This window comes from Pecten maximus, chromosome 5 (assembly GCF_902652985.1).
Source record: "Pecten maximus chromosome 5, xPecMax1.1, whole genome shotgun sequence".
Lineage (NCBI taxonomy): Eukaryota > Metazoa > Mollusca > Bivalvia > Pectinida > Pectinidae > Pecten > Pecten maximus.
The window spans coordinates 41722198-41744491 of NC_047019.1; the positions used below are offsets into that span (position 1 = coordinate 41722198).

A 22294-nucleotide genomic window follows, 5' to 3' on the forward strand; every position below is an offset into this window, starting at 1 on the left:
TATAGGGTACCACTCAGGACAATAGTCGGTATAGGGTACCACTCAGGACAATAGTCGGTAGACCGATACCCATGGAGGGGAATTGCCAACAATACAAAAACTACTGTTCGATCAAGGCCAGGTTTGGAGCCAGAGTGAAAACATTTAGTGTGACATCTTATGCTAGATAAGTCAAATAAAACAAAGGATAAAGTCTTTGTTACCTTCTGACCCCAGTTATGTTACCTTGTGACCCCAGTCATTTTACCTTGTGACCCCAGCCATGTAACCTTGTGACCGCAGTCATGTTACCTTGTGACCCCAGTCATGTTACCTTGTGACCCCAGGCATTTTACCTTGTGACCCCAGTCATGTTACCTTGTGACCCCAGTCATGTTACCTTGTGACCCCAGTCATATTACCTTGTGACCCCAGTCATGTTACCTTGTGACCCTAGGCATTTTACCTTGTGACCCCAGTTATGTTAACTTGTGACCCCAGTCATGTTACCTTGTGACCCCAGGCATTTTACCTTGTGACCCCAGTCATATTACCTTGTGACCCCAGTCATGTTACCTTGTGACCCCAGTCATGTTACCTTGTGACCCCAGGCATTTTACCTTGTGACCCCAGTCATATTACCTTGTGACCCCAGTCATGTTACCTTGTGACCCCAGGCATTTTACCTTGTGACCCCAGTCATATTACCTTGTGACCCCAGTCATGTTACCTTGTGACCCCAGGCATTTTACCTTGTGACCCCAGTCATATTACCTTGTGACCCCAGTCATGTTACCTTGTGACCCCAGGCATTTTACCTTGTGACCCCAGTTATGTTACCTTGTGACCCCAGTCATGTTACCTTGTGACCCCAGACATGTTACCTTGTGACCCCAGTCATTTTACCTTGTGACCCCAGTCATATTACCTTGTGACCCCAGTCATGTTACCTTGTGACCCCAGTTGTATTACCTTGTGACCCCAGTCATGTTACCTTGTGACCCCAGTCATGTTACCTTGTGACCCCAGTCATTTTACCTTGTGACCCCAGTCATGTTACCTTGTGACCCCAGTCATATTACCTTGTGACCCCAGTCATGTTACCTTGTGACCCCAGTCATATTACCTTGTGACCCCAGTCATGTTACCTTGTGACCCCATTCATGTTACTTTCTGACCCCAGTCATATTACCTTGTTACCCCAGTCATGTTACCTTGTGACCCCAGTCATATTACCTTGTGACCCCAGTCATGTTACCTTGTGACCCCAGTCATGTTACCTTGTGACCCCAGTCATGTTACCTTGTGACCCCAGTCAGGTTACCTTGTGACCCCAGTCATGTTACCTTGTGACCCCAGTCATATTACCTTGCGACCCCAGTCATGTTACCTTGCGACCCCAGTCATTTTACCTTGTTACCCCAGTCATGTTACCTTGTGACCCCAGTCATATTACCTTGTGACCCCAGTCATGTAACCTTGTGACCCCAGTCATTTTACCTTGTGACCCCAGTCATTTTACCTTGTGACCCCAGTCATGTAACCTTGTGACCCCAGTCATGTTACCTTGTGACCCCAGTCATGTTACCTTGTGACCCCAGTCATATTACCTTGTGACCCCAGTCATGTTACCTTGTGACCCCAGTCATTTTACCTTGTGACCCCAGTCATGTTACCTTGTGACCCCAGTCATATTACCTTGTGACCCCAGTCATGTAACCTTGTGACCCCAGTCATTTTACCTTGTGACCCCAGTCATATTACCTTGTGACCCCAGTCATTTTACCTTGTTACCCCAGTCATGTTACCTTGTGACCCCAGTCATATTACCTTGTGACCCCAGTCATGTAACCTTGTGACCCCAGTCATATTACCTTGTGACCCCAGTCATGTTACCTTGTGACCCCAGTCATTTTACCTTGTGACCCCAGTCATGTTACCTTGTGACCCCAGTCATTTTACCTTGTGACCCCAGTCATGTAACCTTGTGACCCCAGTCATTTTACCTTGTGACCCTAGTCATATTACCTTGTGACCCCAGTCATTTTACCTTGTGACCCCAGTCATTTTACCTTGTGACCCCAGTCATGTAACCTTGTGACCCCAGTCATTTTACCTTGTGACCCCAGTCATATTACCTTGTGACCCCAGTCATTTTACCTTGTGACCCCAGTCATGTAACCTTGTGACCCGAGTCATTTTACCTTGTGACCCCAGTCATGTTACCTTGTGACCCCAGTCATTTTACCTTGTGACCCCAGTCAAGAAGAGTCAGAGGGGTTATTGCATTAGGATGGTTGTTTCAACCATCAGATGTCAAGGGTAGGGAGTATGCTAGATTAGGGTATCAATCATATGTCCAGGTCTGGGGTATGCTGGTATTAGGGTATCAATTCATCCATCATATGTCCAGGTTGGGGGTATGCTGGTATTAGGGTATCAATTCATCCACCATATGTCCAGGTTTGGGGTATGCTGGTATTAGGTTGGTGGCTCATCCATCATATGTCCAGGTCGGGGGTATGCTGGTATTAGGTTGGTGGCTCATCCATCATATGTCCAGGTCGGGGGTATGCTGGTATTAGGTTGGTGGCCCATCCATCATATGTCCAGGTTGGGGGTATGCTGGTATTAGGTTGGTGGCCCATCCATCTTATGTCCAGGTTGGGGGTATGCTGGTATTAGGGTATCGATTCAACCATCAGATGTCAAGGGTAGGGAGTATGCTAGATTACATCTTCGCTAGCCAAGGCTTCTGATTACGTTACACTCCACGAACCCTTGGCGGATATAGTCGTGTTCAAACCGTCGCGCCCTGGAATCCCAGGGCATCCAATCAAATCGCGTTTTACATTCTGGCTTGGTTTCGCAGTAAACAAAAAATGCGGCACCCAGTACAGAGCTACATTGCTGACTATGTCATGGCATTTTACCTAAATACAAAAATCACAATCTTTGGGGGAACATTCGCAGTGTTTGATCAATTCATATAAGTCATTGATCACATATCTCATCGAAATGACACCAAACCTCGATGTGTGTTTGTAAACATCACCGATGAAGTAAATCGGTAACGCTTGTTTTGATTGGTCGAAAATTTCATGCGTGAAGGGTGGTAATTTTGAATCGCCGCTAGAGGGCCAGAACTGACGCCTATATCTGCCAAGGGTTCGTGGAGTGTAACGTAATCAGAAGCCTTGGCTAGCGAAGATGGCTAGATTAGGGTATCAATCATATGTCCAGGTCTGGGGTATGCTGGTATTAGGGTATCGATTCATCCACCATATGTCCAGGTAGGGGGTTTTCTGGCATGTGGTTGTTGGTTCATCCACCTAGTCCACAACTAGAATCACTAAAATTGTTGATTAGGGTCCTGTTTATTCTTCCCTATTGAGGGGAATAACTCAATAGGGCAAAATAGGGATTTCTTTGAAATCTTTCTTCTGCTGTGTAGATATACATATTTAACCAAATTTGGTCTGCAGAATCCTTGGAAAACAGGAACTGAAATGGATTTACTTATTGTAACTTCCATGTTGACAGGAAGCTGTGCTGTTGTTCTGATGGCTTATCTTGGAACCTCCAGGTGGTGTTGCGAGTGCTGTGTATGGACTGGACAGAACTGTAAGTGGACAATACAACTTTGTATTAACAAATAATTCCTTATCATGTCACATCTTTTGTTATTTTGAGAAGTGTTTATTGAGATATTTGATAATATTGATATATGTAACTTTGTGTTAAATATCTCTGGTGTAACTTATGTAATATTTTCTGTCTTGACAAAGGGGTATTGTCTGGAACTGGTACTTCAGTACTCATATACATGTATACATATGTATTCTAGTTAGTGTTCAGAACCCATATCCCACCATAGTTTCATCATTTTTGTAGGAAAAACTGGAAACTTGTAATGCAGGGAGGAATTATTTCAGACCAAAATGAACTGCTGACTAGAACTATGGCCTCAACATTGATTAAAACTTCTCTGGGCATGTGTAAAGAGAACTTAACCAAAGTAAGCTGATCATCTGAATGACATTACTTTAATGGTTTGTAATGAGAGCTATCTATTTATATGAAGTATTTATTTCTGCTGTTTTTTGTATGAAAATGATAAAATCCTAACCTCAAAACAAATCTTCACAAAGGGTCAAACAGTTAAACTAGTTCAAGTATCCTTACCGGAGAGTTATAATCCTAAACCAAGAGATATTATCCTAACTAAGAGTAACTATCCTAAATCAAGAGGTATCATCCTAACCCTATGTCATTATCCTGAACCCAGTGACATAATGTAAGTTATAGTCCTAATGTGAGAGTTATAGTCCTAATGTGAGAGTTATAGTCCTAATGTGAGAGTTATAGTCCTAATGTGAGAATTATAGCCCTAATGTGAGAGTTATAGTCCTAATGTGAGAGTTATAGTCCTAATGTGAGAGTTGACCTAATGTGAGAGTTATAGTCCTAATGTGAGAGTTATAGTCCTAATGTGAGAGTTATAGTCCTAATGTAAGAGTTGACCTAATGTGAGAGTTATAGTCCTAATGTGAGAGTTATAGTCCTAATGTGAGAGTTATAGTCCTAATGTGAGAGTTATAGTCCTAATGTGAGAGTTGACCTAATGTGAGAGTTATAGTCCTAATGTGAGAGTTATAGTCCTAATGTGAGAGTTATAGTCCTAATGTGAGAGTTATAGTCCTAATGTGAGAATTATAGCCCTAATGTGAGAGTTATAGTCCTAATGTGAGAGTTATAGTCCTAATGTGAGAGTTGACCTAATGTGAGAGTTAAGAGTCCTAATGTGAGAGTTGACCTAATGTGAGAGTTATAGTCCTAATGTAAGAGTTGACCTAATGTGAGAGTTATAGTCCTAATGTGAGAGTTGACCTAATGTGAGAGTTATAGTCCTAATGTAAGAGTTGACCTAATGTGAGAGTTATAGTCCTAATGTGAGAGTTGACCTAATGTGAGAGTTATAGTCCTAATGTGAGAGTTGACCTAATGTGAGAGTTATAGTCCTAATGTGAGAGTTATAGTCCTAATGTAAGAGTTGACCTAATGTGAGAGTTATAGTCCTAATGTGAGAGTTGACCTAATGTGAGAGTTATAGTCCTAATGTGAGAGTTGACCTAATGTGAGAGTTATAGTCCTAATGTAAGAGTTGACCTAATGTGAGAGTTATAGTCCTAATGTGAGAGTTGACCTAATGTGAGAGTTATAGTCCTAATGTGAGAGTTATAGTCCTAATGTAAGAGTTGACCTAATGTGAGAGTTATAGTCCTAATGTGAGAGTTGACCTAATGTGAGAGTTATAGTCCTAATGTGAGAGTTGACCTAATGTGAGAGTTATAGTCCTAATGTAAGAGTTGACCTAATGTGAGAGTTATAGTCCTAATGTGAGAGTTGACCTAATGTGAGAGTTATAGTCCTAATGTGAGAGTTGACCTAATGTGAGAGTTATAGTCCTAATGTGAGAGTTATAGTCCTAATGTAAGAGTTGACCTAATGTGAGAGTTATAGTCCTAATGTGAGAGTTGACCTAATGTGAGAGTTATAGTCCTAATGTGAGAGTTGACCTAATGTGAGAGTTATAGTCCTAATGTAAGAGTTGACCTAATGTGAGAGTTATAGTCCTAATGTGAGAGTTGACCTAATGTGAGAGTTATAGTCCTAATGTGAGAGTTGACCTAATGTGAGAGTTATAGTCCTAATGTAAGAGTTGACCTAATGTGAGAGTTATAGTCCTAATGTGAGAGTTGACCTAATGTGAGAGTTATAGTCCTAATGTAAGAGTTGACCTAATGTGAGAGTTATAGTCCTAATGTAAGAGTTGACCTAATGTGAGAGTTATAGTCCTAATGTGAGAGTTGACCTAATGTGAGAGTTATAGTCCTAATGTGAGAGTTGACCTAATGTGAGAGTTATAGTCCTAATGTGAGAGTTGACCTAATGTGAGAGTTATAGTCCTAATGTAAGAGTTGACCTAATGTGAGAGTTATAGTCCTAATGTAAGAGTTGACCTAATGTGAGAGTTATAGTCCTAATGTGAGAGTTGACCTAATGTGAGAGTTATAGTCCTAATGTGAGAGTTATAGTCCTAATGTGAGAGTTATAGTCCTAATGTGAGAGTTATAGTCCTAATGTGAGTTAATCCTAATGTGAGAGTTATAATCCTAATGTGAGAGTTATAGTCCTAATTTAAGAGTTATAGTCCTAATGTGAGAGTTATAGTCCTAATGTGAGAGTTGACCTAATGTGAAAGTTATAGTCCTAATGTGAGAGTTATAGTCCTAATGTAAGAGTTATAGTCCTAATGTAAGAGTTATAGTCCTAATGTGAGAGTTATAGTCCTAATGTGAGAGTTATAGTCCTAATGTGAGAGTTATAGTCCTAATGTAAGAGTTGACCTAATGTGAGAGTTAGAGTCCTAATGTAAGATGTTAATGTGAGAGTTATAGTCCTAATGTGAGAGTTATAGTCCTAATGTAAGAGTTGACCTTATGTGAGAGTTATAGTCCTAATGTGAGAGTTATAGTCCTAATGTAAGAGTTGACCTAATGTGAGAGTTATAGTCCTAATGTGAGAGTTGACATAATGTGAGAGTTATAGTCCTAATGTGAGAGTTATAGTCCTAATGTAAGAGTTGACCTAATGTGAGAGTTATAGTCCTAATGTAAGAGTTGACCTAATGTGAGAGTTATAGTCCTAATGTGAGAGTTGACCTAATGTGAAAGTTATAGTCCTAATGTGAGAGTTATAGTCCTAATGTAAGAGTTGACCTAATGTGAGAGTTATAGTCCTAATGTGAGAGTTGACATAATGTGAGAGTTATAGTCCTAATGTGAGAGTTATAGTCCTAATGTAAGAGTTATAGTCCTAATGTAAGAGTTGACATAATGTGAGAGTTATAGTCCTAATGTGAGAGTTGACATAATGTGAGAGTTATAGTCCTAATGTGAGAGTTAAAGTCCTAATGTGAGAGTTGACATAATGTGAGAGTTATAGTCCTAATGTGAGAGTTAAAGTCCTAATGTGAGAGTTGACATAATGTGAGAGTTATAGTCCTAATGTGAGAGTTATAGTCCTAATGTGAGAGTTATAGTCCCAATGTGAGAGTTGACCTAATGTGAGAGTTAAAGTCCTAATGTGAGAGTTGACATAATGTGAGAGTTATAGTCCTAATGTGAGAGTTATAGTCCCAATGTGAGAGTTGACCTAATGTGAGAGTTAGTCCTAATGTGAGAGTTGACCTAATGTGAGAGTTGACCTAATGTGAGAGTTGACCTAATGTGAGAGTTATAGTCCTAATGTGAGAGTTATAGTCCTAATGTGAGAGTTATAGTCCCAATGTGAGAGTTATAGTCCCAATGTAAGAGTTAGAGTCCTAATGTAAGATGTTAATGTGAGAGTTATAGTCCTAATGTAAGATGTTAATGTGAGAGTTATAGTCCTAATGTAAGATGTTAATGTGAGAGTTAGAGTCCTAATGTAAGAGTTAAAAGTCCTAATGTAAGATGTTAATGTGAGAGTTATAGTCCTAATGTGAGAGTTAGAGTCCTAATGTAACATGTTAATGTGAGAGTAAGAGTCCTAATGTAAGATGTTAATGTGAGAGTTAGAGTCCTAATGTAAGATGTTAATGTGAGAGTTAGAGTCCTAATGTAAGATGTTAATGTGAGAGTTATAGTCCTAATGTAAGAGTTAAAGTCCTAATGTAAGATGTTAATGTAAGAGTTAGAGTCCTAATGTGAGATGTTAATGTGAGAGTTATAGTCCTAATGTGAGATGTTAATGTGAGAGTTAGAGTCCTAATGTAAGATGTTAATGTGAGAGTTAAAGTCCTAATGTAAGATGTTAATGTGAGAGTTATAGTCCTAATGTAAGATGTTAATGTAAGAGTTAGAGTCCTAATGTAAGATGTTAATGTGAGAGTTATAGTCCTAATGTAAGATGTTAATGTGAGAGTTAGAGTCCTAATGTAACATGTTAATGTGAGAGTTAGAGTCCTAATGTAAGATGTTAATGTGAGAGTTATAGTCCTAATGTAAGATGTTAATGTGAGAGTTAGAGTCCTAATGTAAGATGTTAATGTGAGAGTTAGAGTCCTAATGTGAGAGTTAGAGTCCTAATGTAAGATGTTAATGTAAGAGTTAGAGTCCTAATGTAAGATGTTAATGTGAGAGTTAAAGTCCTAATGTGAGAGTTAGAGTCCTAATGTAAGATGTTAATGTGAGAGTTAGAGTCCTAATGTGAGAGTTAGAGTCCTAATGTGAGAGTTAGAGTCCTAATGTGAGAGTTATAGTCCTAATGTGAGAGTTATAGTCCTAATGTGAGAGTTAGAGTCCTAATGTGAGAGTTAGAGTCCTAATGTAAGATGTTAATGTGAGAGTTATAGTCCTAATGTGAGAGTTATAGTCCTAATGTGAGAGTTAGAGTCCTAATGTGAGAGTTATAGTCCTAATGTGAGAGTTAGAGTCCCAATGTAAGATGTTAATGTGAGAGTTATAGTCCTAATGTGAGAGTTAGAGTCCTAATGTAAGATGTTAATGTGAGAGTTATAGTCCTAATGTGAGAGTTATAGTCCTAATGTGAGAGTTAGAGTCCTAATGTGAGAGTTATAGTCCTAATGTGAGAGTTAGAGTCCTAATGTAAGATGTTAATGTGAGAGTTATAGTCCTAATGTGAGAGTTAGAGTCCTAATGTAAGATGTTAATGTGAGAGTTATAGTCCTAATGTGAGAGTTATAGTCCTAATGTGAGAGTTAGAGTCCTAATGTGAGAGTTATAGTCCTAATGTGAGAGTTAGAGTCCCAATGCAAGATGTTAATGTGAGAGTTATAGTCCTAATGTGAGAGTTAGAGTCCTAATGTAAGATGTTAATGTGAGAGTTATAGTCCTAATGTAAGATGTTAATGTGAGAGTTAGAGTCCTAATGTAAGATGTTAATGTGAGAGTTAGAGTCCCAATGTAAGATGTTAATGTGAGAGTTAAGAGTCCTAATGTAAGATGTTAATGTGAGAGTTATAGTCCTAATGTAAGATGTTAATGTGAGAGTTAGAGTCCTAATGTAAGATGTTAATGTGAGAGTTAAGAGTCCTAATGTAAGATGTTAATGTGAGAGTTAGAGTCCTAATGTAAGATGTTAATGTGAGAGTTATAGTCCTAATGTAAGAGTTAAAGTCCTAATGTAAGATGTTAATGTGAGAGTTATAGTCCTAATGTGAGATGTTAATGTGAGAGTTATAGTCCTAATGTGAGATGTTAATGTGAGAGTTAGAGTCCTAATGTAAGATGTTAATGTGAGAGTTATAGTCCCAATGTAAGATGTTAATGTGAGAGTTATAGTCCTAATGTGAGATGTTAATGTGAGAGTTAAGAGTCCTAATGTGAGAGTTAGAGTCCTAATGTGAGAGTTAGTCCTAATATGAGAGTTAGAGTCCTAATGTAAGATGTTAATGTGAGAGTTAGAGTCCTAATGTAAGATGTTAATGTGAGAGTTAAGAGTCCTAATGTAAGATGTTAATGTGAGAGTTATAGTCCTAATGTAAGAGTTAGAGTCCTAATGTAAGATGTTAATGTGAGAGTTATAGTCCTAATGTAAGATGTTAATGTGAGAGTTAGAGTCCTAATGTAAGATGTTAATGTTTGAGTTAGAGTCCTAATGTAAGATGTTAATGTGAGAGTTAAAGTCCTAATGTGAGATGTTAATGTGAGAGTTATAGTCCCAATGTAAGATGTTAATGTGAGAGTTATAGTCCTAATGTAAGATGTTAATGTGAGAGTTAGAGTCCCAATGTAAGATGTTAATGTGAGAGTTAAAGTCCTAATGTAAGATGTTAATGTGAGAGTTAAAGTCCTAATGTGAGATGTTAATGTGAGAGTTATAGTCCTAATGTAAGATGTTAATGTGAGAGTTAAAGTCCTAATGTAAGATGTTAATGTGAGAGTTATAGTCCTAATGTAAGAGTTAGTCCTAATGTAAGATGTTAATGTGAGAGTTATAGTCCTAATGTGAGATGTTAATGTGAGAGTTATAGTCCTAATGTGAGATGTTAATGTGAGAGTTAGAGTCCTAATGTAAGATGTTAATGTGAGAGTTATAGTCCCAATGTAAGATGTTAATGTGAGAGTTATAGTCCTAATGTGAGATGTTAATGTGAGAGTTAAGAGTCCTAATGTGAGAGTTAGAGTCCTAATGTGAGAGTTAGTCCTAATATGAGAGTTAGAGTCCTAATGTAAGATGTTAATGTGAGAGTTAGAGTCCTAATGTAAGATGTTAATGTGAGAGTTAAGAGTCCTAATGTAAGATGTTAATGTGAGAGTTATAGTCCTAATGTAAGAGTTAGAGTCCTAATGTAAGATGTTAATGTGAGAGTTATAGTCCTAATGTAAGATGTTAATGTGAGAGTTAGAGTCCTAATGTAAGATGTTAATGTTTGAGTTAGAGTCCTAATGTAAGATGTTAATGTGAGAGTTAAAGTCCTAATGTGAGATGTTAATGTGAGAGTTATAGTCCCAATGTAAGATGTTAATGTGAGAGTTATAGTCCTAATGTGAGAGTTAGAGTCCTAATGTAAGATGTTAATGTGAGAGTTAGAGTCCTAATGTAAGATGTTAATGTTTGAGTTAGAGTCCTAATGTGAGATGTTAATGTGAGAGTTAAAGTCCTAATGTGAGATGTTAATGTGAGAGTTATAGTCCCAATGTAAGATGTTAATGTGAGAGTTAAAGTCCTAATGTGAGATGTTAATGTGAGAGTTATAGTCCCAATGTGAGATGTTAATGTGAGAGTTATAGTCCTAATGTGAGAGTTAGAGTCCTAATGTAAGATGTTAATGTGAGAGTTAGAGTCCTAATGTAAGATGTTAATGTTTGAGTTAGAGTCCTAATGTAAGATGTTAATGTGAGAGTTAAAGTCCTAATGTGAGATGTTAATGTGAGAGTTATAGTCCCAATGTAAGATGTTAATGTGAGAGTTATAGTCCTAATGTAAGATGTTAATGTGAGAGTTAGAGTCCCAATGTAAGATGTTAATGTGAGAGTTAAAGTCCTAATGTAAGATGTTAATGTGAGAGTTAAAGTCCTAATGTGAGATGTTAATGTGAGAGTTATAGTCCTAATGTAAGATGTTAATGTGAGAGTTAAAGTCCTAATGTGAGATGTTAATGTGAGAGTTATAGTCCCAATGTAAGATGTTAATGTGAGAGTTAAAGTCCTAATGTGAGAGTTAGAGTCCTAATGTAAGATGTTAATGTGAGAGTTAGAGTCCTAATGTAAGATGTTAATGTGAGAGTTAAAGTCCTAATGTGAGATGTTAATGTGAGAGTTATAGTCCCAATGTAAGATGTTAATGTGAGAGTTAAAGTCCTAATGTAAGATGTTAATGAGAGAGTTAGAGTCCTAATGTAAGATGTTAATGTGAGAGTTATAGTCCTAATGTAAGATGTTAATGTGAGAGTTAGAGTCCTAATGTAAGATGTTAATGTGAGAGTTAAGAGTCCTAACATGAGAGTCCTAATCCTAGCCTAATATTGAAGGTTAGCAGTTATCTTCCTATAATGTCTTCATGTGTTTTGTAAGTTAAATATATATTTCGGTACTTTGCGCAGTGGTACATAGAGATCCGATATACCTGGTAATTGGCACCATTATATAAGAAATTACTCATAGAGAACACTGTTGTATCTCTCTTCCTAATTCCATTATTGAGTTTGAAGCCGATATTGATTTTACTCTATTCTGTCTGTGTGGTAATACATTTTAACTTAAATCTCATAATGCCCATGATACATTTATGCCAAACTCTCTGATACTTAATCTCATAATTCTGAATAGAATGTTATCTAAAAGAAAATATGCTAGATATATGTATAAATCAGATCAAAATCAGGTTTTATCAAAGTTTTGTGCCAAATTTTACAGGTATTTTGTGCTGTATTTATATATCAGATGATAGATTTTTTAAATTGTTTTTATGCCTCTTAATTCAACTAATGTGTTACTTAATCCAGTTTGTTTTCAGTTTCAGGGTCTACATTGTGACACAATGACAGAACATGAGAGACTAGCCTATGACTTCATTTGTATAGAAAGGACAACTTTGCAATCTGCACTGATATCTGTCCAGTCATAGTAAAACAGGCCTACACCATTCAGAGTCGGCATCAGTGACTTAACTTGTGCCTCACCAGTCTCACATCACAAGGACAATAAGGTCAAATGGACCTACACCTGCTAAGACTAGCCTATAACATCAGTGAAGTATAGGAAGACAAGCCTACAACATCTGTGATGTATAGGACGACTAGCCTACAACATCTGTGATGTATAGGAAGACTAGCCTACAACATCAGTGATGTATAGGAAGACCAGCCTACAACATCAGTGAAGTGTAGGAAGACTAGCCTACAACATCTGTGATGTATAGTGAGACCAGCCTACAACATCAGTGAAGTGTAGGAAGACAAGCCTACAACATCAGTGAAGTATAGGAAAACTAGCCTACAACATCTGTGAAGTGTAGGAAGACTAGCCTACAACATCTGTGATGTATAGGAAGACTAGCCTACAACATCTGTGATGTATAGGAAGACTAGCCTACAACATCTGTGAAGTATAGGAAGACTAGATAACAACATCAGTTAAGTGTAGGAAGACTAGCCTACAACATCTGTGAATTGTAGGAAGACTAGACTACAACATCTGTGAAGTGTAGGAAGACTTGACTACAACATCAGTGATGTATAGGGAGACTAGTCTACAACATCAGTGATGTATAGGAAGACAAGCCTACAACATCAGTGAAGTGTAGGAAGACTAGACTACAACATCAGTGATGTATAGGAAGACAAGCCTACAACATCTGTGATGTATAGGAAGACTAGCCTACAACATCTGATGTGTAGGAAGACTAGCCTACAACATCAGTGATGTATAGGGAGACTAGTCTACAACATCAGTGAAGTATAGGAAGACAAGCCTACAACATCAGTGAAGTGTAGGAAGACTAGCCTACAACATCTGTGATGTATAGGAAGACTAGCCTACAACATCTGTGATGTATAGGAAGACTAGCCTATAACATCAGTGAAGTGTAGGAAGACTAGACTACAACATCAGTGAAGTGTAGGAAGACTAGACTACAACATCAGTGATGTATAGGAAGACTAGCCTACAACATCAGTGATGTATAGGAAGACTAGCCTACAACATCTGTGATGTATAGGAAGACTAGCCTACAACATCTGATGTGTAGGAAGACTAGCCTACAACATCAGTGATGTATAGGAAGACTAGCCTACAACATCAGTGATGTATAGGAAGACTAGCCTACAACATCAGTGAAGTATAGGAAGACAAGCCTACAACATCAGTGAAGTGTAGGAAGACTAGACTACAACATCTGTGATGTATAGGAAGACTAGCCTACAACATCAGTGAAGTGTAGGAAGACCAGCCTACAACATCAGTGAAATGTAAGAAGACTAGCCTACAACATCTGTGATGTATAGGAAGACTAGCCTACGACATCTGTGATGTATAGGAAGACTAGCCTACAACATCAGTGAAGTGTAGGAAGACTAGCCTACAACATCTGTGATGTATAGTGAGACCAGCCTACAACATCAGTGAAGTGTAGGAAGACTAGCCTACAACATCTGTGATGTATAGGAAGACTAGCCTACAACATCTGTGAAGTGTAGGAAGACTAGCCTACAACATCTGTGATGTATAGGAAGACTAGACTACAACATCAGTGAAGTGTAGGAAGACTAGCCTACAACATTAGTGAAGTGTAGGAAGACTAGCCTACAACATCTGTGATGTATAGGAAGACTAGCCTACAACATCTGTGAAGTGTAGGAAGACTAGACTACAACATCAGTGATGTATAGGAAGACTAGCCTACAACATCTGTTAAGTGTAGGAAGACTAGCCTACAACATCTGTGATGTATAGGAAGACTAGACTACAACATCAGTGAAGTGTAGGAAGACTAGCCTACAACATCAGTGAAGTGTAGGAAGACTAGCCTACAACATCAGTGAAGTGTAGGAAGACTAGCCTACAACATCAGTGATGTATAGGAAGACTAGCCTACAACATCTGTGATGTATAGGAAAACTAGCCTACAACATCTGTGAAGTGTAGGAAGACTAGCCTACAACATCAGTGAAGTGTAGGAAAACTAGCCTACAACATTAGTGAAGTGTAGGAAGACTAGCCTACAACATCTGTGATGTATAGGAAAACTAGCCTACAACATTAGTGAAGTATAGGAAGACTAGCCTACAACATTAGTGAAGTGTAGGAAAACTAGCCTACAACATCAGTGAAGTGTAGGAAGACTAGCCTACAACATCTGTGATGTATAGGAAGACTAGCCTACAACATCTGTGATGTGTAGGAAGACTAGCCTACAACATCAGTGAAGTGTAGGAAGACTAGCCTACAACATCTGTGAAGTGTAGGAAGACTAGCCTATAACATCTGTGATGTATAGGAAGACTAGCCTACAACATCAGTGAAGTGTAGGAAGACTAGCCTACAACATCTGTGATGTATAGTGAGACCAGCCTACAACATCAGTGAAGTGTAGGAAGACTAGCCTACAACATCTGTGATGTATAGGAAGACTAGCCTACAACATCTGTGAAGTGTAGGAAGACTAGCCTACAACATCTGTGATGTATAGGAAGACTAGACTACAACATCAGTGAAGTGTAGGAAGACTAGCCTACAACATTAGTGAAGTGTAGGAAGACTAGCCTACAACATCTGTGATGTATAGGAAGACTAGCCTACAACATCTGTGAAGTGTAGGAAGACTAGACTACAACATCAGTGATGTATAGGAAGACTAGCCTACAACATCTGTTAAGTGTAGGAAGACTAGCCTACAACATCAGTGAAGTGTAGGAAAACTAGCCTACAACATTAGTGAAGTGTAGGAAGACTAGCCTACAACATCTGTGATGTATAGGAAAACTAGCCTACAACATTAGTGAAGTATAGGAAGACTAGCCTACAACATTAGTGAAGTGTAGGAAAACTAGCCTACAACATCAGTGAAGTGTAGGAAGACTAGCCTACAACATCTGTGATGTATAGGAAGACTAGCCTACAACATCTGTGATGTGTAGGAAGACTAGCCTACAACATCAGTGAAGTGTAGGAAGACTAGCCTACAACATCAGTGAAGTGTAGGAAGACTAGCCTACAACATCTGTGAAGTGTAGGAAGACAAGCCTACAACATCTGTGATGTATAGGAAGACTAGCCTACAACATCTGTGATGTATAGGAAGCCTAGCCTACAACATCTGTGAAGTGTAGGAAGACAAGCCTACAACATCTGTGATGTATAGGAAAACTAGACTACAACATCTGTGAAGTGTAGGAAGACTAGCCTACAACATCTGTGAAGTGTAGGAAGACAAGCCTACAACATCAGTGATGTATAGGAAGACAAGCCTACAACATCTGTGATGTATAGGAAAACTAGACTACAACATCTGTGAAGTGTAGGAAGACTAGACTACAACATCTGTGAAGTGTAGGAAGACTAGCCTACAACATCTGTGAAGTGTAGGAAGACTAGCCTACAACATCTGTGATGTATAGGAAGACTAGACTACAACATCAGTGATGTATAGGAAGACTAGATAACAACATCAGTGATGTATAGGAAGACTAGATAACAACATCTGTGATGTATAGGAAGACTAGCCTACAACATCAGTGATGTATAGGAAGACAAGCCTACAACATCTGTGATGTATAGGAAGACTAGCCTACAACATCAGTGAAGTGTAGGAAAACTAGCCTACAACATTAGTGAAGTGTAGGAAGACTAGACTACAACATCAGTGATGTATAGGAAGACTAGACTACAACATCAGTGATGTATAGGAAGACTAGCCTACAACATCAGTGAAGTATAGGAAGACTAGCCTACAACATCAGTGATGTATAGGAGGACTAGATAACAACATCTGTGATGTATAGGAAGACTAGCCTACAACATCAGTGATGTATAGGAAGACTAACCTACAACATCAGTGATGCATAGGAAGACTAGCCTACAACATCAGTGAAGTATAGGAAGACTAGCCTACAACATTAGTGATGTATAGGAAGACTAGCTATCACACCAGCAACATAGAGGTGAACCTTCAGTCTGCGTGTATGTCAGTCACGTGTAGTACACTAAACACACAGTTGAATCCATCACAATTCTTACCGTTAAGTGGATTACTTGTTGCTTTCATAGTTTGACTTCATGAATGTATGGGATTCTTTCCATATCCAGTGAAATGTAACGAGAATTGTGACTGAGAAACAAGGGAGGTAACTATGTTTGACATTCAGTAAATGCTAGGATTCTAAAGCTTACAGATTTTTAGGTCACCCGCAATAGCTCAGTCGGTTAGAGTGCCAGTTATATTACCTCAGGTGAAGATCCAAGTTGTGTGGTTTGATGATTTCTACCCGTGTCGTTTAGAATTTCTCTTGAAGCTGAGAAACGGGCCAGTCTGTGTTGTTGTGGTTGTGTCCTTGAGCAAGAGACTTTACCCTAATTGCTCTGAATGGCTTGTAAAGGGCCTCTCGTATGTTGTTCATTGCAGTAGTCACCAACTTCTAAAAGGAGACCCCACCTCAAAATGACCCTTGCTGTTCACATGGCAATAAACCCAGCAAACAATCAAACAAAGTTCTACAATCAGGGTGATTCAGTTGAAACTTGCAGAGTTATGACCCTTTGTAGTGTTATTGGACTTTGTGAACATGATGACTTGAGTGATTTAGTATGGAGTTTCACGAACTCAAACTTGGTATGCAGTCTTATATCGATATGATCTGGCATGAGTTGATGATGATCAGGGTGATTCAATTGCAATTGATTTATGGCCCTTTGTAGTTAATTAACATAATTATGAACATTAGACCTTATGAGCATAACTTGAGTAATTATGGCTTTATATAAGATCTTGCACAATTTTCACATATGGACCAATCTAACCATAAAAGTTATGGCACTTTGCAGTTTAGGTCGAGGGTCATGAAATTGCACCAGTAGCTTGCTGGGATAAGGTTAATACAATTGAATGACCTTGGCCTAATTTCAAATTCACAGGGGTCAAATACTGGTACCAGTATGTTAAATCTTAGTTTAAAAGCAGCATTTACATGCTGAGTTACTTGTAAACCAATAAATGTATGAATTTAACTGGAATTGGAGTACATGTTCTTTTTGTATGATGTATGGTACAAGCTATTGGCTGAAATAACTTCGCTTGCCTTCAATTTACCAAGGTCAGGGTCATCATTACTAGTAATAGTATATCTTTTTAATTGCTCTTGCATTCCTGAGGGAACTTAACATTCAACAAGCATGTCCCCTACTGGCCTTTGCTAGCTATTATGGTCCTATACAAGTGTCTGAATTTTGATCCAGATCCCTTAATGAAGTCTCTAGAGTGCTGACAATGATTTTCTAACAATTGTTTTTTTTTCCCCAACAACCCTGATACTCACATTTATCCGAGATATTATGATCCTAAATAAGAGTCTGGAACTTGGTGAAAATCAAAGGAACCCACTAGTGCTGACAAAGACTTTTTCTAAAAAAAATTAACAGTGACCTTGCCCTAGCCCTGACAACCTTGTAACTCTAAACTTGTCTGAGATATCATGGTCCTTTATAACTGGGTGAAGTTTTATCAAAATCCCTTAAGGAATAAAGCCACTTGAGTGGTGACAAAGGATTTTCTGTAATACTAATGGTGACCTTGACCTTGACCCAACAAGCTTGAAACTCAATCTTGTTCGAGATATTATGACTCTTTGTGTGAGAAGTTCAACTAAAATTGCTCAAGGAATGAAGATGCTAGAGCAACTTGTAGTTGTAAAAAAAAAGGAAACTTATTTTCCTGTGATTAAAGCAGCACAAGAAAATGCCAGGAAGTGCATTTAAAGCCCCAACAGAGTGGATATGCAGGTAACTGCTGGTGTTTTCCCTTTTACCAGTGTGAGATTTGTCTCCTATAGTATACTGGGAATCATTTCCAGAGTAGTCTCCTATAATATACTCAGATTTCAGAGTTGTCTCCTATAATATACCCAGATTTCAGAGTTGTCTCCTATAATATACTCAGATTTCAGAGTTGTCTCCTATAATATACCCAGATTTCAGAGTTGTCTCCTATATGGCCTCAGACCACAATAATACTTCCGGGTCGTTGTACACGAATGTAGTACATATTGAAATTTCAAGACTGTTGCTAAATATTTTTTCCTGACTTAGCTGTTACAGATATGGACATAATTTTAGCATAGATTTATAGTGCAATATGTAATCTAGTGGCAGAATTTTGTTTTGACACCATTTCCATGTTTGTTTGTGAGGCAGGACACGGGGAGTTATAAGGCTTGAGTAGTAATATTTTGTGATTTTCCGGATTTTCCTACAATATAGTAGGGTGGTTACACTTAAATAAAAATAACTTTGTTAAATGCCGGTCATGAGGTACTTTCCAGCTCACTGTATGTTCAGCTTGAATAGTTCTACACGTGATGTGAAAGCCAGATTTTTTGCAAACTTCTGAAATATTTTAATTTCGATTTTTCTTTGGTAGAACAAAGAGGGAAATTAATTGTGGTCTGAGGCCTGCATAGAACGCACCTTTCCGATGTAAACATTCGCGCGTGGACCTTAAATTAGAAACATCGCAAACTTTTAACATTTCCTGTGCAGTTGTGTGTTTTACCTATATGCAGATGACATTTCACGTACTTTCTGTGAGTTTTTAATTAATGACAGCTTCATTTTAGTAACTACACCCCCAATACACCTCGTTTCGATGATCGTTTCTATTGCGGATCCTTGTCTCTGATCACACTGGACATGTTTGTTGAGAAAACATGTTGGTATTTGTGTTTGCTACACATTTCTAGTATACGCTTTGAGGTGACTTTAAAGTTTCAGATGTGTACTAGCACTGTTTATGAAGATAAACGGTTTTGCGCTATATTTTGGTATAACTTTTAGGGTAAAAACCGTAATACTGTTAACCACAGTTTTGCTCATTTCACTATTTACATGTACTGTACAAAGTCAGGGGCTATATTTTCCAATAGTACATAGTGTGCTGACATGTTAAATGACTGGCCACATGGCAAATGTAGATTATTTTGTAAAATTGTGATTAAAAAATCATGATTATTATTTGAATTAATCACAAAATCTTCTAAAATTTCACATTTTCTGTCAAAAATCTTTTCTACATGCAACAAAGCAGGTGCTGTTGTTATAAGCTGGGCATAAAGTGTAATGTATGTATCTTGTGATGTACTGTAGTGGTTTAAATTAATTTTAATTCAAAATTTGAAAGAAAACAACACAATATTGTTCCCCCCTCCCAAATATTTGAATTTCACTCAATGTGATATAGTGTATACATTCTAATTCACAATATTTCAACACATTTTTCTCAGAACAGGTTTTTCCTTTATTATTTCCTTCGTTCTATGTAAGCGAATGGTTTAAATATGTTTTTTGGCATTTTAAACACAGATCATTGAAAATTTGGTATTCATGCAAAAACAGATGATAGGATTTTGCCCTGTCCAAGGACATGGTCTCTCAGAAGGACACATAATGTAGATATACAGTGAAATTTTACATCAAACTTGTGAAACTTTAATTGATAATTAAACATTTTCTCTGTCACAAAGGGAATTTGTTCAATTGTGACCTTTGTTTTAAAGTATTTATGAGTTTAAATAGGTTCAAAGTTTGTCCGTCACGCCACTCCAGATTTGGGTCTGAAAATTAGTCAAGTATGAGGCATACCTATGCACATTAAACTCACTGTAATTTCCATACCTGTGCAAATATATTAATTGTCTTTGCATATTTGAGTACAGCTTTAGTATCACTTTATATAATTGAAGTAATGATTTTAGAAAAATGAATTTAACTTCACATTTTAAGCATTTAAATGAAATTTTTCCTTAAAAAATTGTAAAATCCCATTTTAATTTTCAAAAAAATCATTGAAAACTTGAATTTATGCCAAAAATTTAAACGGTGAGATGTTGTGTAACGTCCCAGAATTACTTAACATGAAAATTCAGTCACGTTACTTGGTGCCAGTACAAGTTATGCTCTCTTTAATACTCTGAGGTAGACTTCCAGAACAGTGTACCCCCAGGGGACCCTTGACCACTTGACCACTAATTACCTGATTACTACTAAGTGACCCCCAAGTGTGTCTATGTAAATATTATCTTTAAAAACTGGTCTTTCAGAATGCAAAAAGTTAGACAGGCTGAGACATCTAATAAAAAAGTTATTCACTAATATATACAAAAATCTTTTTTTAAATCTTGAATTTTCAAGTTTTTCTTAATTAACATGTTATAACATCTTTATTTTTTTCAAGAGCATAATAAAAATATGACACAAGTTAGTCTGCTGAATGTGTGTTATTGTCATAAATTCATTGCAACTATTCCATCAACATTGTGTGCAAAACAGGAATGTTTGCATGGTGACCCTGCTCAGTTAGTGAAAATTGGCCCCTGGCCAGGGGTAGGGGTAGTAAAATGACCATAGAATTTTTATTTTTGAACAGAATAACTTCAAATTTGATTTTAAACTTAATCAATAACATACAATACTGTGTACGTAATGAAAATTTTATTTTTTAACATTTGACATATATACAGGCCTCAGACCACAATAATACTTCCGGGTCGTTGTACACGAATGTAGTACATATTGAAATTTCAGGACTGTTGCTAAATATTTTTTCCTGACTTAGCTGTTACAGATATGGACATAATTTTAGCATAGATTTATAGTGCAATATGTAATCTAGTGGCAGAATTTTGTTTTGACACCATTTCCATGTTTGTTTGTGAGGCAGGACACGGGGAGTTATAAGGCTAGAGTAGTAATATTTTGTGATTTTCCGGATTTTCCTACAATATAGTAGGGTGGTTACACTTAAATAAAAATAACTTTGTTAAATGCCGGTCATGAGGTACTTTCCAGCTCACTGTATGTTCAGCTTGAATAGTTCTACACGTGATGTGAAAGCCAGATTTTTTGCAAACTTCTGAAATATTTTAATTTCGATTTTTCTTTGGTAGAACAAAGAGGGAAATTAATTGTGGTCTGAGGCCTATACCCAGATTTCAGAGTTGTCTCCTATAATATACTCTGATTTCAGAGTTGTCTCCTATAATATACTCGGATTTCAGAGTTGTCTGTAGATGTGTCTCCTATAATATACTCAGATTTCAGAGTTGTCTGTAGATGTGTCTCCTATAATATACTCAGATTTCAGAGTTGTCTCCAGATGTGTCTCCTATAATATACTCAGATTTCAGAGTTGTCTGTAGATGTGTCTCCTATAATATACTCAGATTTCAGAGTTGTCTCTTGATGTGTCTCCTATAATATACTCAGATTTCAGAGTTGTCTCCTATAATATACCCAGATTTCAGGGTTGTCTGTAGATGTGTCTCCTATAATACACTCAGATTTCAGAGTTGTCTCCAGATGTGTCTCCTATAATATACTCAGATTTCAGAGTTGTCTCCTATAATATACTCTGATTTCAGGGTTGTCTGTAGATGTGTCTCCTATAATATACTCAGATTTCAGAGTTGTCTCCTATAATATACTCAGATTTCAGAGTTGTCTCCTATAATATACCCAGATTTCAGATTTGTCTCCAATAATACACTCAGATTTCAGAGTTGTCTCCTATAATATACTCAGATTTCAGTTGTCTCCAGATGTGTCTCCTATAATATACTCAGATTTCAGAGTTGTCTCCTATAATATACTCAGATTTCAGTTGTCTCCAGATGTGTCTCCTATAATATACTCAGATTTCAGAGTTGTCTCCTATAATATACTCAGATTTCAGTTGTCTCCTATAATATACTCAGATTTCAGTTGTCTCCAGATGTGTCTCCTATAATATACTCAGATTTCAGAGTTGTCTCCTATAATATACTCAGATTTCAGTTGTCTCCAGATGTGTCTCCTATAATATACTCAGATTTCAGAGTTGTCTCCTATAATATACTCAGATTTCAGTTGTCTCCAGATGTGTCTCCTATAACATACCCAGATTTCAGAGTTGTCTCCTATAATATACTCAGATTTCAGAGTTGTCTCCAGATGTGTCTCCTATGATATACTCAGATTTCAGAGTTGTCTCCTATAATATACTCAGATTTCAGAGTTGTCTGTAGATGTGTCTCCTATAATATACTCAGATTTCAGAGTTGTCT

The 22294-nt window shown here is 37.5% G+C and overlaps 1 protein-coding gene across 1 annotated transcript in view; it reads left to right on the forward strand.

The window, feature by feature from the left end:
- Positions 1 to 17216, forward strand: part of LOC117328069 (SET domain-containing protein 4-like) — a 44311-nt gene extending 27095 nt beyond the window's left edge. The window contains exons 6-8 of the mRNA XM_033885407.1: positions 3523 to 3603; positions 3874 to 3997; positions 12004 to 17216. Coding sequence (XP_033741298.1) covers positions 3523 to 3603; positions 3874 to 3997; positions 12004 to 12114 — 316 coding nt within the window. The 3' untranslated portion in view covers positions 12115 to 17216. The remainder of the gene's footprint in view (positions 1 to 3522; positions 3604 to 3873; positions 3998 to 12003) is intronic.
- Positions 17217 to 22294: the final 5078 nt, after the last annotated feature.